This window comes from Lepidothrix coronata, unplaced genomic scaffold (genome assembly GCF_001604755.1).
Source record: "Lepidothrix coronata isolate B3197 unplaced genomic scaffold, Lepidothrix_coronata-1.0 Scaffold6, whole genome shotgun sequence".
Lineage (NCBI taxonomy): Eukaryota > Metazoa > Chordata > Aves > Passeriformes > Pipridae > Lepidothrix > Lepidothrix coronata.
The window spans coordinates 5,153,690-5,172,779 of NW_016690186.1; the positions used below are offsets into that span (position 1 = coordinate 5,153,690).

Consider the following 19,090-nt stretch of genomic DNA (forward strand, 5'->3'; position numbering starts at 1 on the left):
AGTTTTGATGTGGAGCTAAGAAAAAAAGTGTGTCTTTGAAATTAATAAATTGTCTAATGACCTTAATATTGACAAACATATAAGCTAAATTTCTTGTTGTTCTAGGCAGCAGTCCTGGTTATTTAGAATGTTGTCTCTTTTTTTTTTTTTTCTTTCCTTCCCTTCCCTTTCCCCCTCTTTTCCTAGTCATAGAGTATTAAGGCACACTGCGGTTATTTGTACCAGCCGGTCTCTGCACATTCGAGCTACTGTCTGCAGAAGTAATGCACTTGGAGATGAAGAAGGCAGGGGGGACAACATGCTGGTGTTTGTTGATGTAGAAAATATCAATACTGTAAGTTATTTTTAGTAATAATAATAACTGTTCTAAAGCTCAGCAGATGTGTCACACTGGAACCAAGACTCAAGTAAAAGGTTTTCCTACAGCAACTTTGCAAACACTAAATAAACTTGCATATTTGACCATTTCAATTACTGTTGGAAAGAGTATTAACATTGTTACATCTCAAGTCTCTGGAAGTCTGCTGTCCTAATCAAATTTCAGAACTATGGTTTGAAGTCTTTTTTAGGGAGATTTATTCTAAATTGATGAATATTCCTGATGATTGCAACTTCCAAAGTAGTTTTGAATGAGGCAATGCCCTCTTCCACCTTTCAGTGGAAACACTGGTAAATTCAATGGTAATGTCAAAGACAAAATTTAAACTCCAGCTTGAAGGAAGTTTGTGTTTACATTTATAATCAAACTCTAAAGACATTTTTGCTAATATAATCCAAATACAGATCTGTCTGTTGTGATCTATTGACTTAGTAAAGCAGATGAAAATATTTCATTTTTCATACCACACTAATTTAAATCTACTTGGTTTTATGGTAAAGCTGCTTTCATTTTTTCAATCACAAAGCAAGGTAATTGAATCCTCTGTTCACAGAGTTCCTAGACACTTAGTTGATAGTGGATTCACTGAGCTGATTTGTCATTTTCTTTTAAAGGTGTGCACATTCTTGTTCTTTTTTCAGTTACTAAAGTTACTATCGTCCACTCCTCATTTAAGGAGGAAGGAATGTTTTTACAAAGTACTTAGCACATTAACAATGTGAGGCTTACTTTTCCATTACCACCTCACTCTTTACGAGAAAGGAAACTAACTCTGAAAGCTACTTTTCATTGTGTATATATGTAAAAGCAAAATAAATCTTGAATTTCTAGGATTTGTGACCTAGCAATGTTCCTAAAGAAATCTTAGGAACTAAGTGGCCTTGCGGACAGTGTTCTGCATTGGAGTTAAACAAGCCTAGTTTTTGTTAAAGTTGTCTTGAACTAAAGCACAAGCTTGTAGTTATTTTTCTGGGGGATCTTTATTTCCTCTTTCTGTGGCTTTATTTACTGGAATCAGAAGTTACTGTGAGCTGGGACTGTTGTTTTACATTACAGTGGGTTTTAAATCTCTCCTTGTTTCTTAGTACTGTGTTATGGATGGTGTAAATAATGAGTTAAGATTCTAACAGTGCCATCTTGCACATCACAATTGTGATTGGTCTTATTTGACATTGCTTTTGTCTCTTCCTTAGAGTGAGACAGGCGTTAAGGAATTTCATATAGTGCAAGTTTCAAGTAATAGCAAGCACTGGAAGCTTCAAAAATCTGTCAACATCTCTGGAGACAAAGGTGTGTATCACCAAAATGATGGCAAGTCTAGGTCCTGCCTGATAAGAAGAGTTAAAAGAATCTTATGAGGAGCTGAATTTGGCTTTCAGAATAATTAGTTTCCAGGAACTGAAGCTTTCTTTTACTAGTGTTTCAAGAAAAGCATATTGTCAGATAACTTTTTCAGACTTCATTAATTTTAAAAATTAGCTTAATTACAGGTAAATTATTTCTGTGATGTTGTGCTCCTTGTCTGGGGTGGATGATAACTTGGCTTATAAGAAATGTGTTTCAGCGTCCCTTTACTTTTAATGAATTATGTCAGTGTTGAATTTAACTGATTGACATATTTGGCAAGTGCTTTAAATATTCAGGTATTAGTAATATACCAAAATTGCTAGTGCTGTATCCTGCCTTAGCTAATGCAAACTGCTAGTTGTTGACAAGGCTGACTGTCCCAGACAAAGAAACCCAAAAGTTCTGTTATTGTATCTAAAAAATGTTACCTTTACTTGTATGCTGACATTTTATGTACCTAAAAATTAGTATAGACATATATTCTTCTTGTGTGAATGTTGAGGGTGAACCAGTCAGATGATAAGCTGAATCTTTTGTCTTCCATTCCTTCGTTCTTTCCCTGCATCTCCTTTATGTATTATGGCTCACTTCCTCCTCTAGAAGGAGATGGAAGGGGTCAGCAGAAGATGCATCTTCTTTCTACCATGCCATTGCCTGATTAGTTATGCTTGTTGGGTATCATCAGTGTATTTCCTATTTGTGAATGTTCAAGGCTTACTTTTGTCTGAGGGACTCTGATTATGCTGAGGGTGAAAAAAATCTTGCAACCTTTTTCTTTCAGATACTAAACTTGCTAGCAGAGAGAGAGCAAAGTTATGTTTTAAAGCGGTCAGATGCAAAAACTCGGAAGGTAGGTTCTTTCCTGTATGCAGTAACCTTTTGAAGAAAATACTCTTTGGATACTGAATTCTGAAGTTATGATTTCTCATGATGCTAAAACAATGCCTTCTCTTTTTATCCCTTAGAAAATTACACATTTGCAGACATTGTCTTTGGAAATGAACAGGTAGGTGAATGGGTACAACTGTGTATTTTGTCCTGTGCAAGGTATCCTTCTCATGCGAAAGTATCCCAGTGATAGCCTTTTTTAAAATTTAAAAATGGGAGCAGTGCTTTCATATTTGGAAAGTTGAGTTTTGCGTATCAAAAACTTTTTGTCTCCTAGGTCAGCTCTCTTTGTTCAAAGAGAAGGTAAGGTAACAAGCTAGTGTATAGTCAGGTATTTTAAGATCCCAGCTCCACAGTCGAACTACTTTGGGATCATATTGCAGCGATAGCTTTTTTGCTAATGCTTTTGCTTCCTTTTCAGCTCTTTGGAACAATTATTTCCAATACATCTCATCCCTCTAGTTTTCTAGTAGAGGTCTGTGGATGTCAAGATTCTTGTTCCTAATTGTATTTTTACTAAGACAAGTTAAAAATTGTAATTACAGCTTATTCTTGTCTTGAAGAATCCTTTTAGCGAATGATCTTGGTACGGCAAATGCTTTTCCAAAACCTGAGGAACATAGGCCACGTGTATCAGATCAGAAATCTGCGTAGTGGATTTATGTAGCTGGATGTGAGATTGCTTATTTTATGCAGAACGGATATTTTTCCTATATGTATTCAGCTCGTAAAAGCCAAAGAAAACCAGTTTGCTGCCATTTCATCTCATAGGCATATAAATTGAAGTTAGAACTGAAAATCTGAGGTAGATGATCTCTCCTTACATTTAAAAAGTTGGAATCTGAGCTGCATGAACTTTAGCTTTCCTAGAGAATATTTTATTACAACAGGGGGATGGGGAGGGAGCCCTCCCTCCTGGGCAGTTACTCCAAAAACAGGTTTTCTCCCTGGGTATTGGTATTTTGCTAATGCAATAATTAGCAGCTCTGCAACACCATATTCTGGAAGAGGTCACGGTTTTGAAAGGGAGGGGTTGGGAAGCTAAAGTTTTTTGCTTATCCTGTTGTTTCCAGCAGGAGACAGTATCATTGCTGTCACTCTTAAAAACTAGTTTCCTTATCAGACTTTCGGTGTTGGAAGAGCTTGGCACAAATGGTGACAAACTTCTGTTTGTGCCACTTATACATGGGGGATATGGGATGCAATCTATTATCTGTGCTATTGCTAGCAAAATTTATGTTTCTAACTTAGATATATAATTCTGTCTAACCTGAGGAAAATACTCATAACCAAAAATGACTTGCACGTGAGTTAACTGGATGCTTCAGCTCTGTCTGCTATACTTCATATATATCACAGTAGTCTGCTTTGTGGTAATAATCAAACCCCTTGTTTCCAAGTTTGGTATTTGTAGTTTTAAATCAGTAAGTTATAGCTGTTTCCCTATGTTGCCTTAAACAGCCCTTTAGATAGGGCTGAACTCTTAACAGGTCAAGCATGGAAACCAAGATGTCTGGCATCCAGTAGGTTTGCAAAGGGAAGCAAAGTGAGATGAGATAATGGAACTGAAATAGTACAGTGATGAGCTCTGTTAGAGCAACTTGTGTAAGCTTGCATCCTGTTCTGAACACTTCCTTGCTTTTTTTTCTCTTGTAGATAATAAGTTCTGCCAGTCCTTGTGCAGACTTTTTTTTCCAAAGTTTATCCTCTGAATTGAAAAGAACACATGTGCAATCTCATCCTCATGCGTCTCAAAGGGCAGCAAAACAATCATTTGATGAGACAGTCAGATTGATACAAAGATGCAGTGAAGTCGATTTGAACATTGTAGTACTGTGGAAGGTATGTATGGTTGTGGTCTTTGTGGTAATTTGGACATGAAACATTACTGTTAGAAAATAATTTAATATGGCATCCTGAACTTTCAAGCATATGTATATGAAATTTATGGGTGAGGGTTTTTCTGAAAATAGGCAAATGAACTAAAATGGTGCAAGAAGCAGAGAGTCTTAGTATCTATTACTGTGATAAGTATCCTTAAATGGTTTTACATTGCTCTGGTGCACTCAGTTATTATAAATTCTCTTTTAAAAGAGAAAATTACGAAATCTTAAAACTAAGAGGTTTGTTAATGCTTACTCTTACTGTAAGAGTGACCTAGTCGACTTTGAAGAAAAGGATCTCATTTACCAGAATGCAAATATTAAGTAGTCGAAATTGGCCTAAATATGTCATGCTGACCTCTAGGTTTTGAACACTACAGCTGGTTCTACTTAAGTTGGGGGAAGTCAGTAATTCTGTACTGTGAAACTTATGATAGTTTCTGATCTGCAAAGTATTTGTTTTGTATTTGTCTTTGTATTATGTTCTGTAGGCATATGTTGTGGAAGACAACAAGCAGCTTATTTTGGAGGGCCAGCATCATGTTGCCCTTAACACAGTTGGGAAGGAGGCTTTTTCATTTCCTCAGAAGCAGGTGAAGTTTTTCTTTACAGTTGATTCTTTCTCAACATTGCCTTGATGAAATCTCTTGTATACAAGTTGAAGCCTTTGTAGAATCTAACATCAGATGCATGTTATTACTAAATAATTGAGACTGACTTCAAATTTGATTAGTCACCTGTACTGAAATAGCTAAACTTAGTTTAAAGATGAGAAAAGCAATATACAAGTAAGTATATTGCTGTGCAGTTGTTGGAGTAAATTGTTCTGTGGTATTTCTGAGTAGAACTAGAAGCTTGTTAATATTCAAGGTAATAATTATTTCATAACAAAGTTAATAGTAAAATGGTGAAATTTCATAGCCATTTTGATTGATGAAAGAAAACAGCATCTATAAGAAACTGGTGGATGTCTTTTGGTACATGAATCACTAACAACTATGGAAGCTATAGATAAGTTTCTGTAAAAACATCTATGTTAAATTCAATTCATGTGGGTGAAGACTAATGTGCAAAATAAAAAAGAAATAAGTCTTAAACGATAATACTTTTTCAATCTTTGGCTGAGCAGTACCTTGCTGTTCCTTCTTGTTCTGGTGCCATTCCCCATATGTTTTTACCAATATTGCAAATATAATGTATAGCTTTTAGTGAACACTTACTTAAAGTTGCAGCAAATAGTACTATATGTTATTTTTGTCAAGAAAACAGTACAGGACAAATGTGTCTATAAATATCATGCTGTAGTGCAAGTAGTGAATTATTCTGAAGCTGTGCACTTGGCTTTGGTTCATAAGTCTTTAAAGTATTTGTACATTAAGATAATTTTTTCCATTTAGTTCTTTGTTTTATGAAATAAATGGGAATTTGTGCACATGGGCTCAAGCTATGCTGACCAATACAAGTCTAATGGCAACTGCCCCTTCTGGTATTACTTTTCCTGTTTTAAGATGCATGGGGAACAGTAGATCACACTGTAGACATCTAAAGTTAGGAGAGAAAATACTGTGAACTTGTATTTCTTATCTCATTGAGGTCTGGTTCTCACAAATGGGTGGGAAGAGAAAATAGAAACAAATCACATCTGCAGCCTAAAATAAATGACTGAACATGCTATGGGTAAAAATTTACATTTCTTGTTGTCTGCACTGAAACCTATTTTTCTGCATCAGATTCAGTTTCAAATTAAAAGAAATTAATCCTGCCACCACCACCAAGGAGGATTCATATATACCCTCAATTTTTTTTTTTTGGAGGAATACATGTTACTGTACTAGCATTCTCTGTCTATAATCTCTTTCTCATCAATTTTTATTACAACTACATTCAAATAGATTCTACACTGATTATTGAATTCACTTTCTTTAGCATAAGGAGCATACTGCCTTGGAAGCATTCTGTACCTTGGTTGGAAGCAAAAAGCATCTGCAATGTGATGGAGTTGAAATCTGGTATAAGAGTAGTGGTAGTTGTTTTTAATAAACATGCAAATTCTGTGTCTTCATGGTAACTAAAGCCCAGATTTAGCTTGAATTTTAAGAGCCTGTAGTCTGAGGACTGCTAAGAATTGAGAAATTTCATATGCTCATGTACTACTTTTTTTTCTAATTGAGACTTTATATTGTGAGGAGGGTAGATAAACCGCTCTGAGGTAGGAGGTGAGATATAACAAAGGAACTGATTTGAGACTTTGCTGGAGTTTGCTTCATTCAGTCCACATTTCAGAATTAAAAAAATGCTCAAAATAGGATTAAATTAGGGTAGGTAGAGAAAATAATATACTTAATCTCTTAAGAATTGCATATTTACTTGGAATTATCTTGCATTGAAGTAGCACAGGCATTGAAAAGCTAGAGAGGAGGGGTGGTAGAAAATCCCAAACACAAACTTTGCTTCTGATGTAACGTTTTCAGTATATATAGTTTTGTCTCATAAATCTGTATTTATTCTTCTAAGTCACGAATAAGGTTGGAAACTCTGTTCTAGACTGTTCCTGAATTCCTTTTGCTGACACTATAGAAGTTCGTTGTTTTCTGAGGACTCGACAGCAGAGGGAGATGGAGATGCATGCTTTTTGCCAGCACATGTTGGTTACCAGTTTGTAGATGATAGAGGGCTGCTCAGATCTGAAAACAAGAAGTTTATCTGTAGATTCTGAACAGGGTGTCACCTGGGATGCTAGGCTCCACTCTCTGCATTTCTTGCTGAGTTCTGTTTGTTGCTCCTCTACAATAGCTTTCTTCTTGATTTAAACATCTTCTGTTTCATGCTGTTGTATCCAGCCAAAGGAATTTTTGTCTGTCTCAAACACAGACACAATTATCCCCAACCAAGAACCGTCTCACAATGGGCATGGAAGAACACAAACAAGATTTCTCTCTGCACTCCCTTTATTTCTTTTAGTGCTCGGAGAAATTACTCAAATCTTAGATGAATTAATCAAATAACTACATTGAACAAAGTGAGATATCTTGCTTTATATTTTGATTAAATTCTCTGTACTGGTTAGCTTCTGCTGTGATGTCAATTCTAGTGTATCTCAGATTAATTTTTTGCCAGCTTCTGAAGGTGTAGTTTAGATTTATAAAAGCTTCTACTGCTGTTCAGGGAAACAAAATTGCAGTAAAGCACTGTAGTGAAGACTGGGAGATTGATGTTCTTTGGCACTGTTATGTTTAAGTTGTTCCAGCAGTTTCTAGTGTATTGACAGTGGGGTGCACTGGTATAAAGTTATCTGTATTATGTGTTTAGGCTAAGGTGTTAGACTACTGACTGAGATGCAAGGATGTGTGGTTACCTCTGCTTGGTTCGTTGTGGGACATGAAATGTGTACAACAGGGATGCGGAACAGACAACACAATGCAATTATTTCTGTATTGCAGTAGCATAACTTGCTGTAGTACTTGATAAAATCAAAATAAAACCTCTGGTTATAGTGGTGCTTGAGTGGTGCTTTCTGTGTAAAATTTCTGCACATAAAAAGAAAGTAAGTAGCAGTAAAATTTTATACAAGTTCTTGGATGCTCAAGTGCATGGGCTTCCTTTTTTCCCCATGTCTATTCAAAGCAGAATTATGAATTCTAATATTTTTTTCATTCTAACCAAGACAATAACTATAACTTCAAAGCTTTTTTTGTTTAGCTAAATAGCACTGCTTTTGAGCATAGTAGGCACAGTGGACTTACTAGGCGATGCAATGGACTACTTACATCTTTGTTTGCAAAGTTTGCAATAAGGTACTATGCTGAAGGACCACTTAACTGCTTAACAGAAGTAATATTCTTTATTTGTTTCATATAGAAAGCTCTCTGAATAATATGGAAAACATTTATCTTATTTCTCTTATTTGCATTTTTGAAAAAAATGTTGTTTTTCTAAAGGTAGGGGAAAAAATGCTAATTCTCATCTGTTGCTTTGAATCAGAAACACCACAAAGCAATAAGTGTGATAGTCACAGGCAATGATATGTGAAGAATAAATCACATAAGGTGGAAGTTATGTGAATAGTTCTGAATAGATGCATTTCAGTCCAAGTAATAAAAGCATCTCTAATAAAAATGAGCTGGGTATTTGTAACTCATGGCTGGGTTTTAGTTGTTTTCTTTTTTTGGTTTGGTTGGGGTTTTTTGTTTTTGTTTGTGAGGTAGGTTTGTTTGTTTGTTTTTTTGACAGTGATACTGCTATGGGTTCTGTTTCTCTTCTGAAATTTGTTTTTAGAAATGAGGTAGTTTGAACTGAAGGTCAACTTAATATTGCACCCAAAATACAGCTCTTCTGACTCTTATTCTTGACCTCTGCTTTAACTTAGTGAAAGGACAAAAACTTCAAATGCATTAAACATCCAGTCAGAGCAGGGCTGTTGATCGATATTATTTCTTATTGCTGTTTTTCCTGTTTTTCTAATCTGGTGAATTCAATCAAAAATATTTCAAAGGAAAAGTGCAGTGTGATATGGTGGGATAAAAGTAACAGTGTGGTACTGGGGCATTTGCCATGCTTCTGATTTGTAGCAACTTCACACTGATGGAAGGTGAGAAGCAGTCTAGAGGCTTGTCATTTGAGTGTCAGCATGTTGGAAATAGCATCTATCCCTCTGAAACAGATTAGCATGTGAGTGTAAATGTAGTTTTAACTGAGGTCTAGATAAGATGAAGTGTCTATGAGTGTGTTTTAGATAATTTGGTTTTTTGAAGGTACTGTTCTCTTTTCAGTCCTCTGTTTTTATTGTAATGCAGAAAGTGGATATCTTCCAGGCAGAATTAATCCAGATGTATCTGGGCTACTCATTCAGTCCTGTGGATTAGGCCAGTGCTAGCTGGCTCAAAGTAATATCCATAAAATGAATACAGATGCAGGCTTTTTGGCAGTATTCCATTTCAGAGAGGATAATTTTTGGTAACACTGCTTCTTAAAATAGATGCAGCTTAGTGAGTCAGCAACAGTTTGGTTGGAAGTAGTAATTTTTGAAATGTAGGAGAGGGTAGGGTTTAAGTAACTATTTTTCCTAACAGTGAATTACTGGAAGTGACATCTTGTGCTAGTTCAGGGTTTTGGTTTTTTTTACAGAATACGTGGGAAGGGATGCTTTGCTTGAATCAAATACAGATTGTTGGAATGCATTTAAGATTTTTTTTTTTAAACCAACTTGGTGGAGAGAAAGCTAAGTTCTTAAGGGTAAATAAACATCAAGAGCTGAAATATGAGTTTTTGCTCTGTTATATCAATTAATGAAGCAGATACTGTACCACTGGGTGAGGACTGGCTTATATTATTGTCATGAGTGAAATTTTCCAAATAGCTGAAACATTTGATCTGCTGTTTTACACATTGATGGACTGCAGAGCTGATGGTATTTGTTTTCAAATGTATTATTACTGGTGTCAGTAAAATACTGTTCCTGGAGTTGTCATTTCTGTACTTATCTAGAAGGAATAGATGAGTCACATATTGAAGGAAGCAACTTAAAACTGAGGTTTTTAAATGGAAGTTCTCAGATCTAAAATGGGGAAAGGAGACATCACTCAGGATCTCACTTTCTCGCTCTTATTGTATTGTTTTTTTATACTCTGATTTTACTTATGCTTAGCATCATTCAGGAGTTTCCTGTTAAGGTCTTTCTCCTCTACTGTGCATATTGGCCCCTCATACTTGACCAAACGTGTTAATTATCCTTTTGGCTATGTGTGACTTGTGATTTATGGGGCAAATATGCTGATTTTTCTATACAACTTGGAAATCAAATTGTGGTATTTGACTTGTTCTGGTGTTTTTAAGAGCACATCAGCCCAGTCTTTGAGAATATTGTTTTTGAAATTGAAAACTTAAAAGTTGTCTAATATTACCTAGAAAAATTTTTTAAAATGACTGCATGTACCATCACTTTCATCCATCTGAGGAAAAGGAAGAACTTTTCAATTTGAAAGTGCATTCTGAGAGATATAAGGGATGTATTACGGGTAGATCTGTTTATTACATCTATCAGAAGATGCTTTGAATGGTTTAAATGTTGCCTTTTCAACTTTTAGCTTAGTATAGCTGCAGGAGAGATCTGAAACCAGTGTGAATGACTAAAATGCAATTTCAGAAGGATACATAGGGATGATACATAAGTATTTCAAAGTAGGAAAACATCAGACTCTAAAAGTGTCCTGGCTTTTTTTAACTACCAAATAAATGAGGATGCTGAGATTATTCTACTTGAAACAGCAAGCTTCGGTCTAGGTTTAAGTGTATTTGTTTGAAGCTGGCCTTTGTAAATGGTTTTGGGCAACAAGAAGCTTTCTAAAAATAGAAACGATTTTTCTAGCACCAGTTACGCAGTTTGTAACTTTTGAAAGGTAACTGAGGAGCAGCGTGGTCCTGGTGCTAATGCCTGTTGTGTGATATTCTAGGAGTTCAGCAACCTGTTTAATTCTTTGGGTTTTTTTGCTTTGTTCCTAAGTTTAAAAAAACAAAAGTCTTGAGGCTGTTACTGCTTGGTGTATATTGTTGAAGAGAGGGTACAGATGCCCAAGTAGGTTTTTTTTGTAGCCTTGATCTAATTTCACAAGAGTAGGGTGGGAGTTTAATTCATCCTTAAACTTAGCATTTATTAGCTGTCTCTAATAAATGCTCACTGATCTCTATGAACAGCTTCTTGGTTGCCATTTGGAAGTGCTCAATTCTTTCCTGAGAGGTAAGAGAATCATGTACTAAGTGTCATATCTTAGCCTTTGTTCTAGGTACACAATCAGAAAAAAACTAGACTTTGAGCAGCTGAACTTGGAGAGCCAGACATCTTTTGTGACTCTGACACGCAGAAGCTGGCTGGAATTAAGTTTTACCTCTGATGGTAAATGGTTGATCTTTCTGCTTTCCAGTCCTTTGCCAGAGGTGTAAGATTAGAACTAAAGGTTTGAAACATTAACAGCTCTCTGCACTTTCTCCAGTAAATGTTCCTGCTGCATTTCACGATGTTCTTGTCTATTTGTAGAGATAAATATTCGTATTTGTCTTTTGTAGGGTTTTAAAAAAATACTCGGGAATTCTGATTGGGAGGACTTGGAACAGGTAATTGACTCTAGGGCAAACTATACTATGTAGGATATTGATATGTGGTTGAAGACAGCCTTGAGTAATTGGTTGGACTGTAATTTGAAGGGAAAGATTAGTTTAAATTAAAACCTATAATCTCTTCTGGGTTTCATGCTGTCAGGTTTCATCGTTAGGTACCCATAGGATAGGGTGGAAACATCAAATTCATTCAATCCTTAAAATATATTTTATTGTTACTGTGAAATACCTTTTTTCTTCTGAAATTTCGTTTTAAGAAAATTACTTTTCCTTTTGAAGGAAGGAATTGCAAGCCTGAGAAAACATTGGGTGTTTTCCTGCTGTTACCAGCACAAACAAACAGTGTTGATACACTGCAGAATGCCCAATGTGTTTGATTTTTAAGTCAGGTTTTATTGCCTGTAGTGTTCGTTTTCTACTTAGAAGATACAATCTGTCACCCTTTAATGAAAAGTGTTACTTTATGACACTGTAGTGAACTTACTGGTGGCTTTTAAAAAATCTTTTTGTTTCATGCACTTTTAGGAGGCAGTCACACTTACTGCTGCAAATTCTGTTTTTCTTTTAAAGGTGGACTTTTTGTAGAATAGATTCATAAGGGAATACTGAAAGGCAGCTCCTTTCTGAATAAATCCTGCTCACAAAACAGCTTAGATGATGTTGGACAGGAGCGCTGCACCAAATGCAGCTTGGTTGCCTCATTTGGTGTTGGAGCTTTCTGTGAATCCTAAGTAGTGTGTCAGTGCTTGTCTTGGGCTTTTATCTGGGGACAAAGGTAACTTCTGTATCTGCAAGTGCTTGTTGTGCTATTTTTAAGATACTCTGTATTACTAAATTCTTTCTGTTTTCTTTACTTTGGATCTGTTCTGGGAAACTTGTGCATTGCCTTTCCTGTTGTGAACTTCCGGGGGTGAATTTTGTTGTTGTTGTTAGGTACAGCTGCTGAATAGGGAACTGTGTAAACTTTTTTTCTTTTTTCTTAGAAACAAGCCAAACCCAAACACTAACAAACCACTGCAACAGTAGTGTGCTTTTGTGAACCTTGCACAGACAGTGTTTTCACAAGCAGCTGTAAAATCTGTCTCAAAAGAAAGTAATAGATAAATCATAGCAGTTACTCATCCAATATGCTTAAATACAAAACACCTTGGAAAAAAAAATGTAAGCTTTGTGATGCTGCAGACTTGCTTCCCGTATGAGCTATAGTTCATAATGGAACATTGTAGCATCTGTGACTGGATTTCTTGTACCTTATGTCACTATTTTGAATGTTCTTCTGAATTTGTGTTTCAGGAACTACCAGAAACGGTTCTCTTAAAGTTTTTTCGACCAGAAAACACACCAGTACCTGCAAGACCAACACCAGAGCAGCTTTCTAGTCTTATTAAGACAAGTCTTCATTATCCAGAGTCTTTCAATCATTCTTTTCATCAAAAAAGGTTAGTGAAAGATTTTCTTTAGAGACTATAGAAATATTGTTAATTGGGCATAAATCCTTTTGAGATGCTGTGTGGATTATGATACAAAAGATGAAAGTCTGGTATGCTGTGCTGGTTTAGGACATATGCAAGGGTGAAATCTTGCTCAATTTTTAAACTCACAGCTTCAGAGTTTTATAGGTAAAATGAAAGTTTTGTGTAAAAAAAAAAAAAAAAAAGCCAAGAAAAAACAAAACAAAGAAAACCCCAGCAGCAAAACAAACCAACCAAACAAAAAGGCTGTAATACCACAAGTCACAGTTTCAATGTCAACAAGTAATGTTATCAAACTTACTGAAAGAGAAATGGTGTGCTCCCTTTGTGTTTATTTTTGTTGTCAGAGTATAACAGTGTGATTTTTTTTTTTTTTTTTGAGAAGCCAGACAGAAAGTAAAGAGGTACTTTTAGGTCAAAAGAACTGTTATGTCTACAGCATCTGACTTGCCAAGATTAGCTGCACATGGTTCTGATTTATGTCACAAGGAAAGGTGGTAACAGTTCAGATCACCAGGGCTTGTCTCCTGGAAGAATATCAGAATTAACATCTGCCAAAAGCATACTGCTGGAGTGAATTAGTTGGAACCTGTGAAACCCATGGATCTTTCAAAATTAGAATGACATGAACAAAGCCCCCCGGTTTAATTTCCAAACATTAAATGAATTGTACTTGAAGCATGAAGATACCTATTTAGGTTTGAGTTTTTATGTGAAAACTCTGTGTTATAGTTTTTTCAGTTAGTATAAGTTGCCAAAAGAAAGGGATTTCTTTCTTTTTTAAATCTAACATTTAAATGTTTTATAAGGTATCATATTTTAATGACAGTTACAAAGCATGCTTCATTCCCATAAGACATTCACCTCTTATTGGTTATACTTGCTAATTGTTCTTTTCTTGTAAGTCAAGTTTAGTATTTTAAACTGTTAAGCAATGGGAAGGAATTCCAGTGACACAAATCACTTACTGAATAGACTGTTTCAGTTGCAGTAGTTTGTGTTCCTGCCTGTCGGTATCTTTCTTGCTGTGGCATTATTTGTAAAATCAATAATACTAATTATGAAGAAGTAGAATATCAATTAACTCTATGTTCTGTTGAGGATAAAGGCTTACATTAAGACCGAATGTGCAGGTGCTGTCTGTTCTGTTTGGGCACTGTTCAGGCTACAACTTTGGGCGCGATGCCAGCAATTCCTCTACAGGAGGCAGTGCAGAAGAAAAGGATCCAGTCAAAATGTGCCAACCACTGGTTCAGAGACTAGCATACTGGACCATGTTATCCCATTCTGAGATGTATCTTGTCATAAAAGTAGATTTCCTGTAAACTGAGGTGGTATTTATCCTTTTGCTATCCTTTCTCAGCTGGATGAGGGGAGATGGTAACTTCATTTGGCTCAAATGCTGTTTGCCTTAATTGACAGCGTTTATTTTCAGTAGTTCTAGTCAATGTAAGTGATTATATTGTTACATACACTGTCTGACTGTTGCATAATTGACAACTACATGTTAATTCTGTGTTACTGGAAATTATTTTTAACTATTTGAGTATAATTAAGGCTGTCCAAAGTAAAACTTCTTTACTGTGGAACTGTTTCTCTTTGCAGCCTCTGTCTGGTACCTGTCACTCTCCTACTTTCCAATTGTTCGCAGGCTGTTGTAGATGTGCTGATTGATTTGCGGCATAAAACAACAAGGTAATGTGTAAATGTTAATAAAACAGTATTTTTTAAGAACACTTCCTTGTAGTGTTTCAACTATATTGAATATCTAGAATAGGGTTTTTCAACAGTGGCTTCTTTGAAAGAAGGGAAGTTGATAAAGGGTCTTCAATCGGTGCTTTGTTTTACTTTGCTAAGACAGGACCTTGAATTGTGACTCTTGAATTGTTAAAACTCTTTTCTAGTAAAGTGGAAATACTTTTCGACTAGTGAAATAGGAAGTTCAGCAATTTTACTTTATTAAACATATGTTGTTGGATTTTAATTTTTAAAATGCCAAGTAATTTGTAGAAAACAACTTTGGAAGTTTAAACAAGTACTTCCTTCTTAGTATAAAATTAGTATAAAATTGTACTTCTTAGTGTAAAATTTCATAGAGCCTTGGATATTTTTAAGACTTCCTCCAGGTTTAGCAGCAGACTTCCTGCTTCCTTATGACTTCCTTTTTGCCTAGAAGTGTAGTATTATGTGTGAAAACTTAAGCATTGAGGAAATGTTTGTGAATTGCTTCTAAAAAATTTGTTAAAGGTTTTTGTGGGAGAGAGAATTTGTTACCATAATATACCATTGTAGTATGCAATACACCACTGTAATTCTGCCACTTCTGTTAAAGCAAGGCAACTTTAACCTGTGTAATTCAGGTGACAGCCTCCCTTCCTCCCTCTTACCCCCTTAGACATAATACTACCTAGTCTGCTTCCTGCCAAGGGGGTGAGAAAGATTGTGAAGACATTGAGGTGAGCTTAGTCATGGGGGAACATTGGCTTCTTGCCAACAATCCATGCAGGCAAGTAAGAAATGAAAAGCCCAGAGCCTGATACACAGGTTCAGAAATGCAGAACAGAAGACTTATGTGTGGTTTACTTTTCAGATACGATTAGGAACCTATTCACTGATCTGTTGTTTTTTCGCAAGATGGTCATGTTTTGTAACATTGTGAGACGTGTCACTGGAAGGATTGTGTACTCATGAACCTTGAAACTTCTTAAAAATAAAAAATCCAATGCCCCCCCTCCCTATTTATTAATGCAATGTCTCTAAAGCAGTGTATATCCATGTTGACTATTCCTGTGTGACAGTCTGATTTAACTCTAGGTCACGGGACAGGTCTAAGAATGCCTTAAGCAGGAATTCCTTAAACTGCGACAGTTTGGGTCTTGTTACTACCATCTATTGTTAGTGTTACATGCCAGTTAGGTAGAAAGCGGAGAATACACAGGAATCCATCACTATACATATATGTATAATTAATATTGTATATAGTGTACAGCATATTAGGAAAAGAAGTATTCAGAAAGTGTAAATAAGCATTTCTTTGTAAGGGGCTGGCGATGGACACAATGCGTCCTGAAATCTTGGGAAAAACTTGAGGTTGGAGGGAATCATGTAAATTGGTAATACGTGCTTCAGATTCAGAGGGTAACATTTCTACTTTCTTTTTCAGCTCTGAAGCACTAGAAATACATGGATCTTTTACATGGCTTGGGCAAACACAGTACAAGCTTCAACTTAAAGGCCAAGAGGTCTATAGCTTGCAGCTGAAGGCTTGCTTCGTTCATACAGGTGTCTATAATCTTGGAACCCCCAGAGTATTTGCCAAGCTAGTGGACCAAGTTACTTTGTTTGAAACAAGTCAGCAGAACTCCATGCCTGCACTGATTATTATCAATAATATCTGACCACTTCCTGAGAAAAAACGCACTAAAAGATGAAATAAATGGGATTCTTTTCTTATATTGCTGGTTGACATTTTGCTGCAGTTTTTTTGAAATAGCACCTCAAACATCTAACTTGTTACTAAAAATCGTGTAGAAAAGAAAATAGCAAAATATTCAGATGACTTGTCAATTTGTTTCTCGATGCAATGCACGTTGGACTGAAAATACGTTTATCCTTTTATAATGTATTTCTTCTCTGGTAATTAAGATATTCATAACATGAAATACTCTAACTCCAGATCTGAACATACTTGTATGTCCAATGCCCTGTCAGAAATGCAGCTTGACTGCTGTTACAACTTCCAGCATGGTGTGTTTAATATTTGTGGCTGTATTAGGATATGGTTCAGGAAGAAAGCCTCGCTGGCTTTTTCCTGTCTGAAGCCATTAGTCATGATAAATCCCAACCTTACTGTGAAGTTCAATAAGGTCTCTCAAATCCATTTCTGATTCTCGGTTCCTTAGTTTAAAATTTTGTTTTCATATTTATGGAAACTGGTGACCTTTCAAGGTTTACATAAAAGTCCCACCTAAGGTGTTTAAAAAAATAATTTCCAGTTTGAACCAGTTTGAGTATTTTCTCATTCATCTCAACACAGAATGCACTATTTCACAACCATGAGATTGTCATTTAAATTGTCACTTACTTTATTATGTAACTATAACAACTGATCTGTTTTAAAAAAATCTACTCAAGATTTTCAAGAAATGTATTATATTTATAACAAATGTACTGTAAATAGAATAAAGCATACACCATATTCACTGTATGGACTAGTGGCCTTTTTGTTTTCCCTTGTATAGAGCTATAACAATCCACGGGATCTGATACTGTGTGTGTATGTATATATTGTGTACTGTCTTTGTTGTGGCACCCTCTGCTCAGGTGAAATTCCCATCCTGTTGCCATGTGTAGTCTTGGTGTGTACCTTGAAGTGTCTTTGAGGTGTACACTGAAGTCATTGTAGTGACTGCTTTTTCTCATTTGAATTCTTATCCAGTGTTCCCAGGTACAACACAGAATTCAGCTCTCTGGGAAATCTCAATTACTCGCTCTGGGGAGGCAGATTTTTAATCTGGGTAACAGCTGCTGAGGGTAGGGAAGGCTGTGTGAGACAATCAAGTGCAGCAAACGCAGCTATGAGTTAGGAGTTAATTTAGTGATGGGTTAGCTGAGCACAGGGAAAATGGATCACCTAATGACTTCTGATAGTCTGCTCTTTCTGTTGACTGAAGGAAATGTCACACTGGTGTATGAAGCAGTACATCTACCTTCTGATGCATTTTATTCTTTTTAGCCAAGGCTTCCAATTTTACTCAGTTTTGGTACTTATACCTGTATAACTGTCCCGTAAGGACTGAAGACTTCCTGAAAGTCTTGGAACCCATTTGCACATGTGACCTTTCATAGTTGTACTTAATAGGGTTGTGTATCATGTTGATGAACCAGTAGAATACTGATAGAATAGAATAGCAATTAATATGTTGCTTCAAGGGTTGAGTTCTTCTTTTCTGCTGTCGGGTAGATTGGAAGACTAATCTAAAAGATTCTCGGCACTGTAGCCTTAAGCTGTGTCATCAGTCCTCCTTCTGTGTCAACACCCATTTTAGGGAAGAGATGTCATTAATGAAGCCATTCATCTGTAGGCCACAATGTTCTGAGTCATGGTTGGTGTATGTTTAAGACAGTCTGTCCAGGATGAAAAGAGGTACTTTGTAGAGGGAAGTAGGCTTGCCAGGTGGAGGCTGGAGATGGCCCAAATGGCAATGCACAGTGAGATCCAGCCATTGAACAGTGGCTGGCAGGTAAAGCAGGTGAGGATTTTCACATCTCTCTGAATGCCAGAAAGATGAGATGATGCAAAGCAGAGCAGCTGCTGCAGGTTCTCGGTGTTCCAGGCCCAAATGCATGAGCTCTGATGCTCACCTGGCTGTCTGAGCAGTTGGTGATTCATCAGTCAAGCTGAGAGCCAGTGAGTGATGTGGGTTTGTGGGGGGAGAGGAAGGCCCTTGTCAACCTGCTTTCATGGATCTCAAGTTTAACAGTGGAGCTTTCTCAGGGAATTGCTGTAACAGTTCCTTGCTCGAGACATGCTCTTTGTCTCTTCTAGTGTCTCTTGAAAAATTCTAAGTATGGATTTGGGTCATTCCTTCGAGCTCTGAAAAGCATTACAGAGTGATGAGGCATCTTCTGACTTGTGAGTGGTGGCAGAAAGTAGGGTTATACTGTGGCTTCTTTGGACTACACATTCATTTCAGAGTAGAACAGAATTTTACTGTGTGATTGCTTAGGAGAGGAGCTAGCATGGAGATAGAACTAAAGCCTGGCTCCTGAACGGATTATCACATGGGAAACTCTTTGTTCACTCTGCGGACTCTCAGTGATGATGAAAAACAGTTCTATTGAAATGACAATCTTGTCTTGCTATTGAGCAAGTAAGTAAATCTGCAAAGGCTGAAACTTCACTGCTTGCAAAACAATACTCCAGAAGAACCTCATGAACTTGCTCTAAGGTGCAAGACCATACTAGTGTATCTCTCACAGGAATGCTATGGCTCAGAGTAGATCAAAAT

General features: G+C 36.5%; 1 protein-coding gene across 1 annotated transcript in view; it reads left to right on the forward strand.

Moving 5' to 3' along the window:
* Positions 1 to 17,286, forward strand: part of TRAPPC8 (trafficking protein particle complex 8) — a 52,087-nt gene extending 34,801 nt beyond the window's left edge. The window contains exons 21-29 of the mRNA XM_017830836.1: positions 187 to 334; positions 1,573 to 1,669; positions 2,508 to 2,576; positions 2,692 to 2,732; positions 4,271 to 4,456; positions 4,989 to 5,090; positions 12,901 to 13,046; positions 14,685 to 14,774; positions 16,243 to 17,286. Of these exons, the coding sequence (XP_017686325.1) occupies positions 187 to 334; positions 1,573 to 1,669; positions 2,508 to 2,576; positions 2,692 to 2,732; positions 4,271 to 4,456; positions 4,989 to 5,090; positions 12,901 to 13,046; positions 14,685 to 14,774; positions 16,243 to 16,477 (1,114 nt within the window). The 3' untranslated portion in view covers positions 16,478 to 17,286. The remainder of the gene's footprint in view (positions 1 to 186; positions 335 to 1,572; positions 1,670 to 2,507; positions 2,577 to 2,691; positions 2,733 to 4,270; positions 4,457 to 4,988; positions 5,091 to 12,900; positions 13,047 to 14,684; positions 14,775 to 16,242) is intronic.
* Positions 17,287 to 19,090: the final 1,804 nt, after the last annotated feature.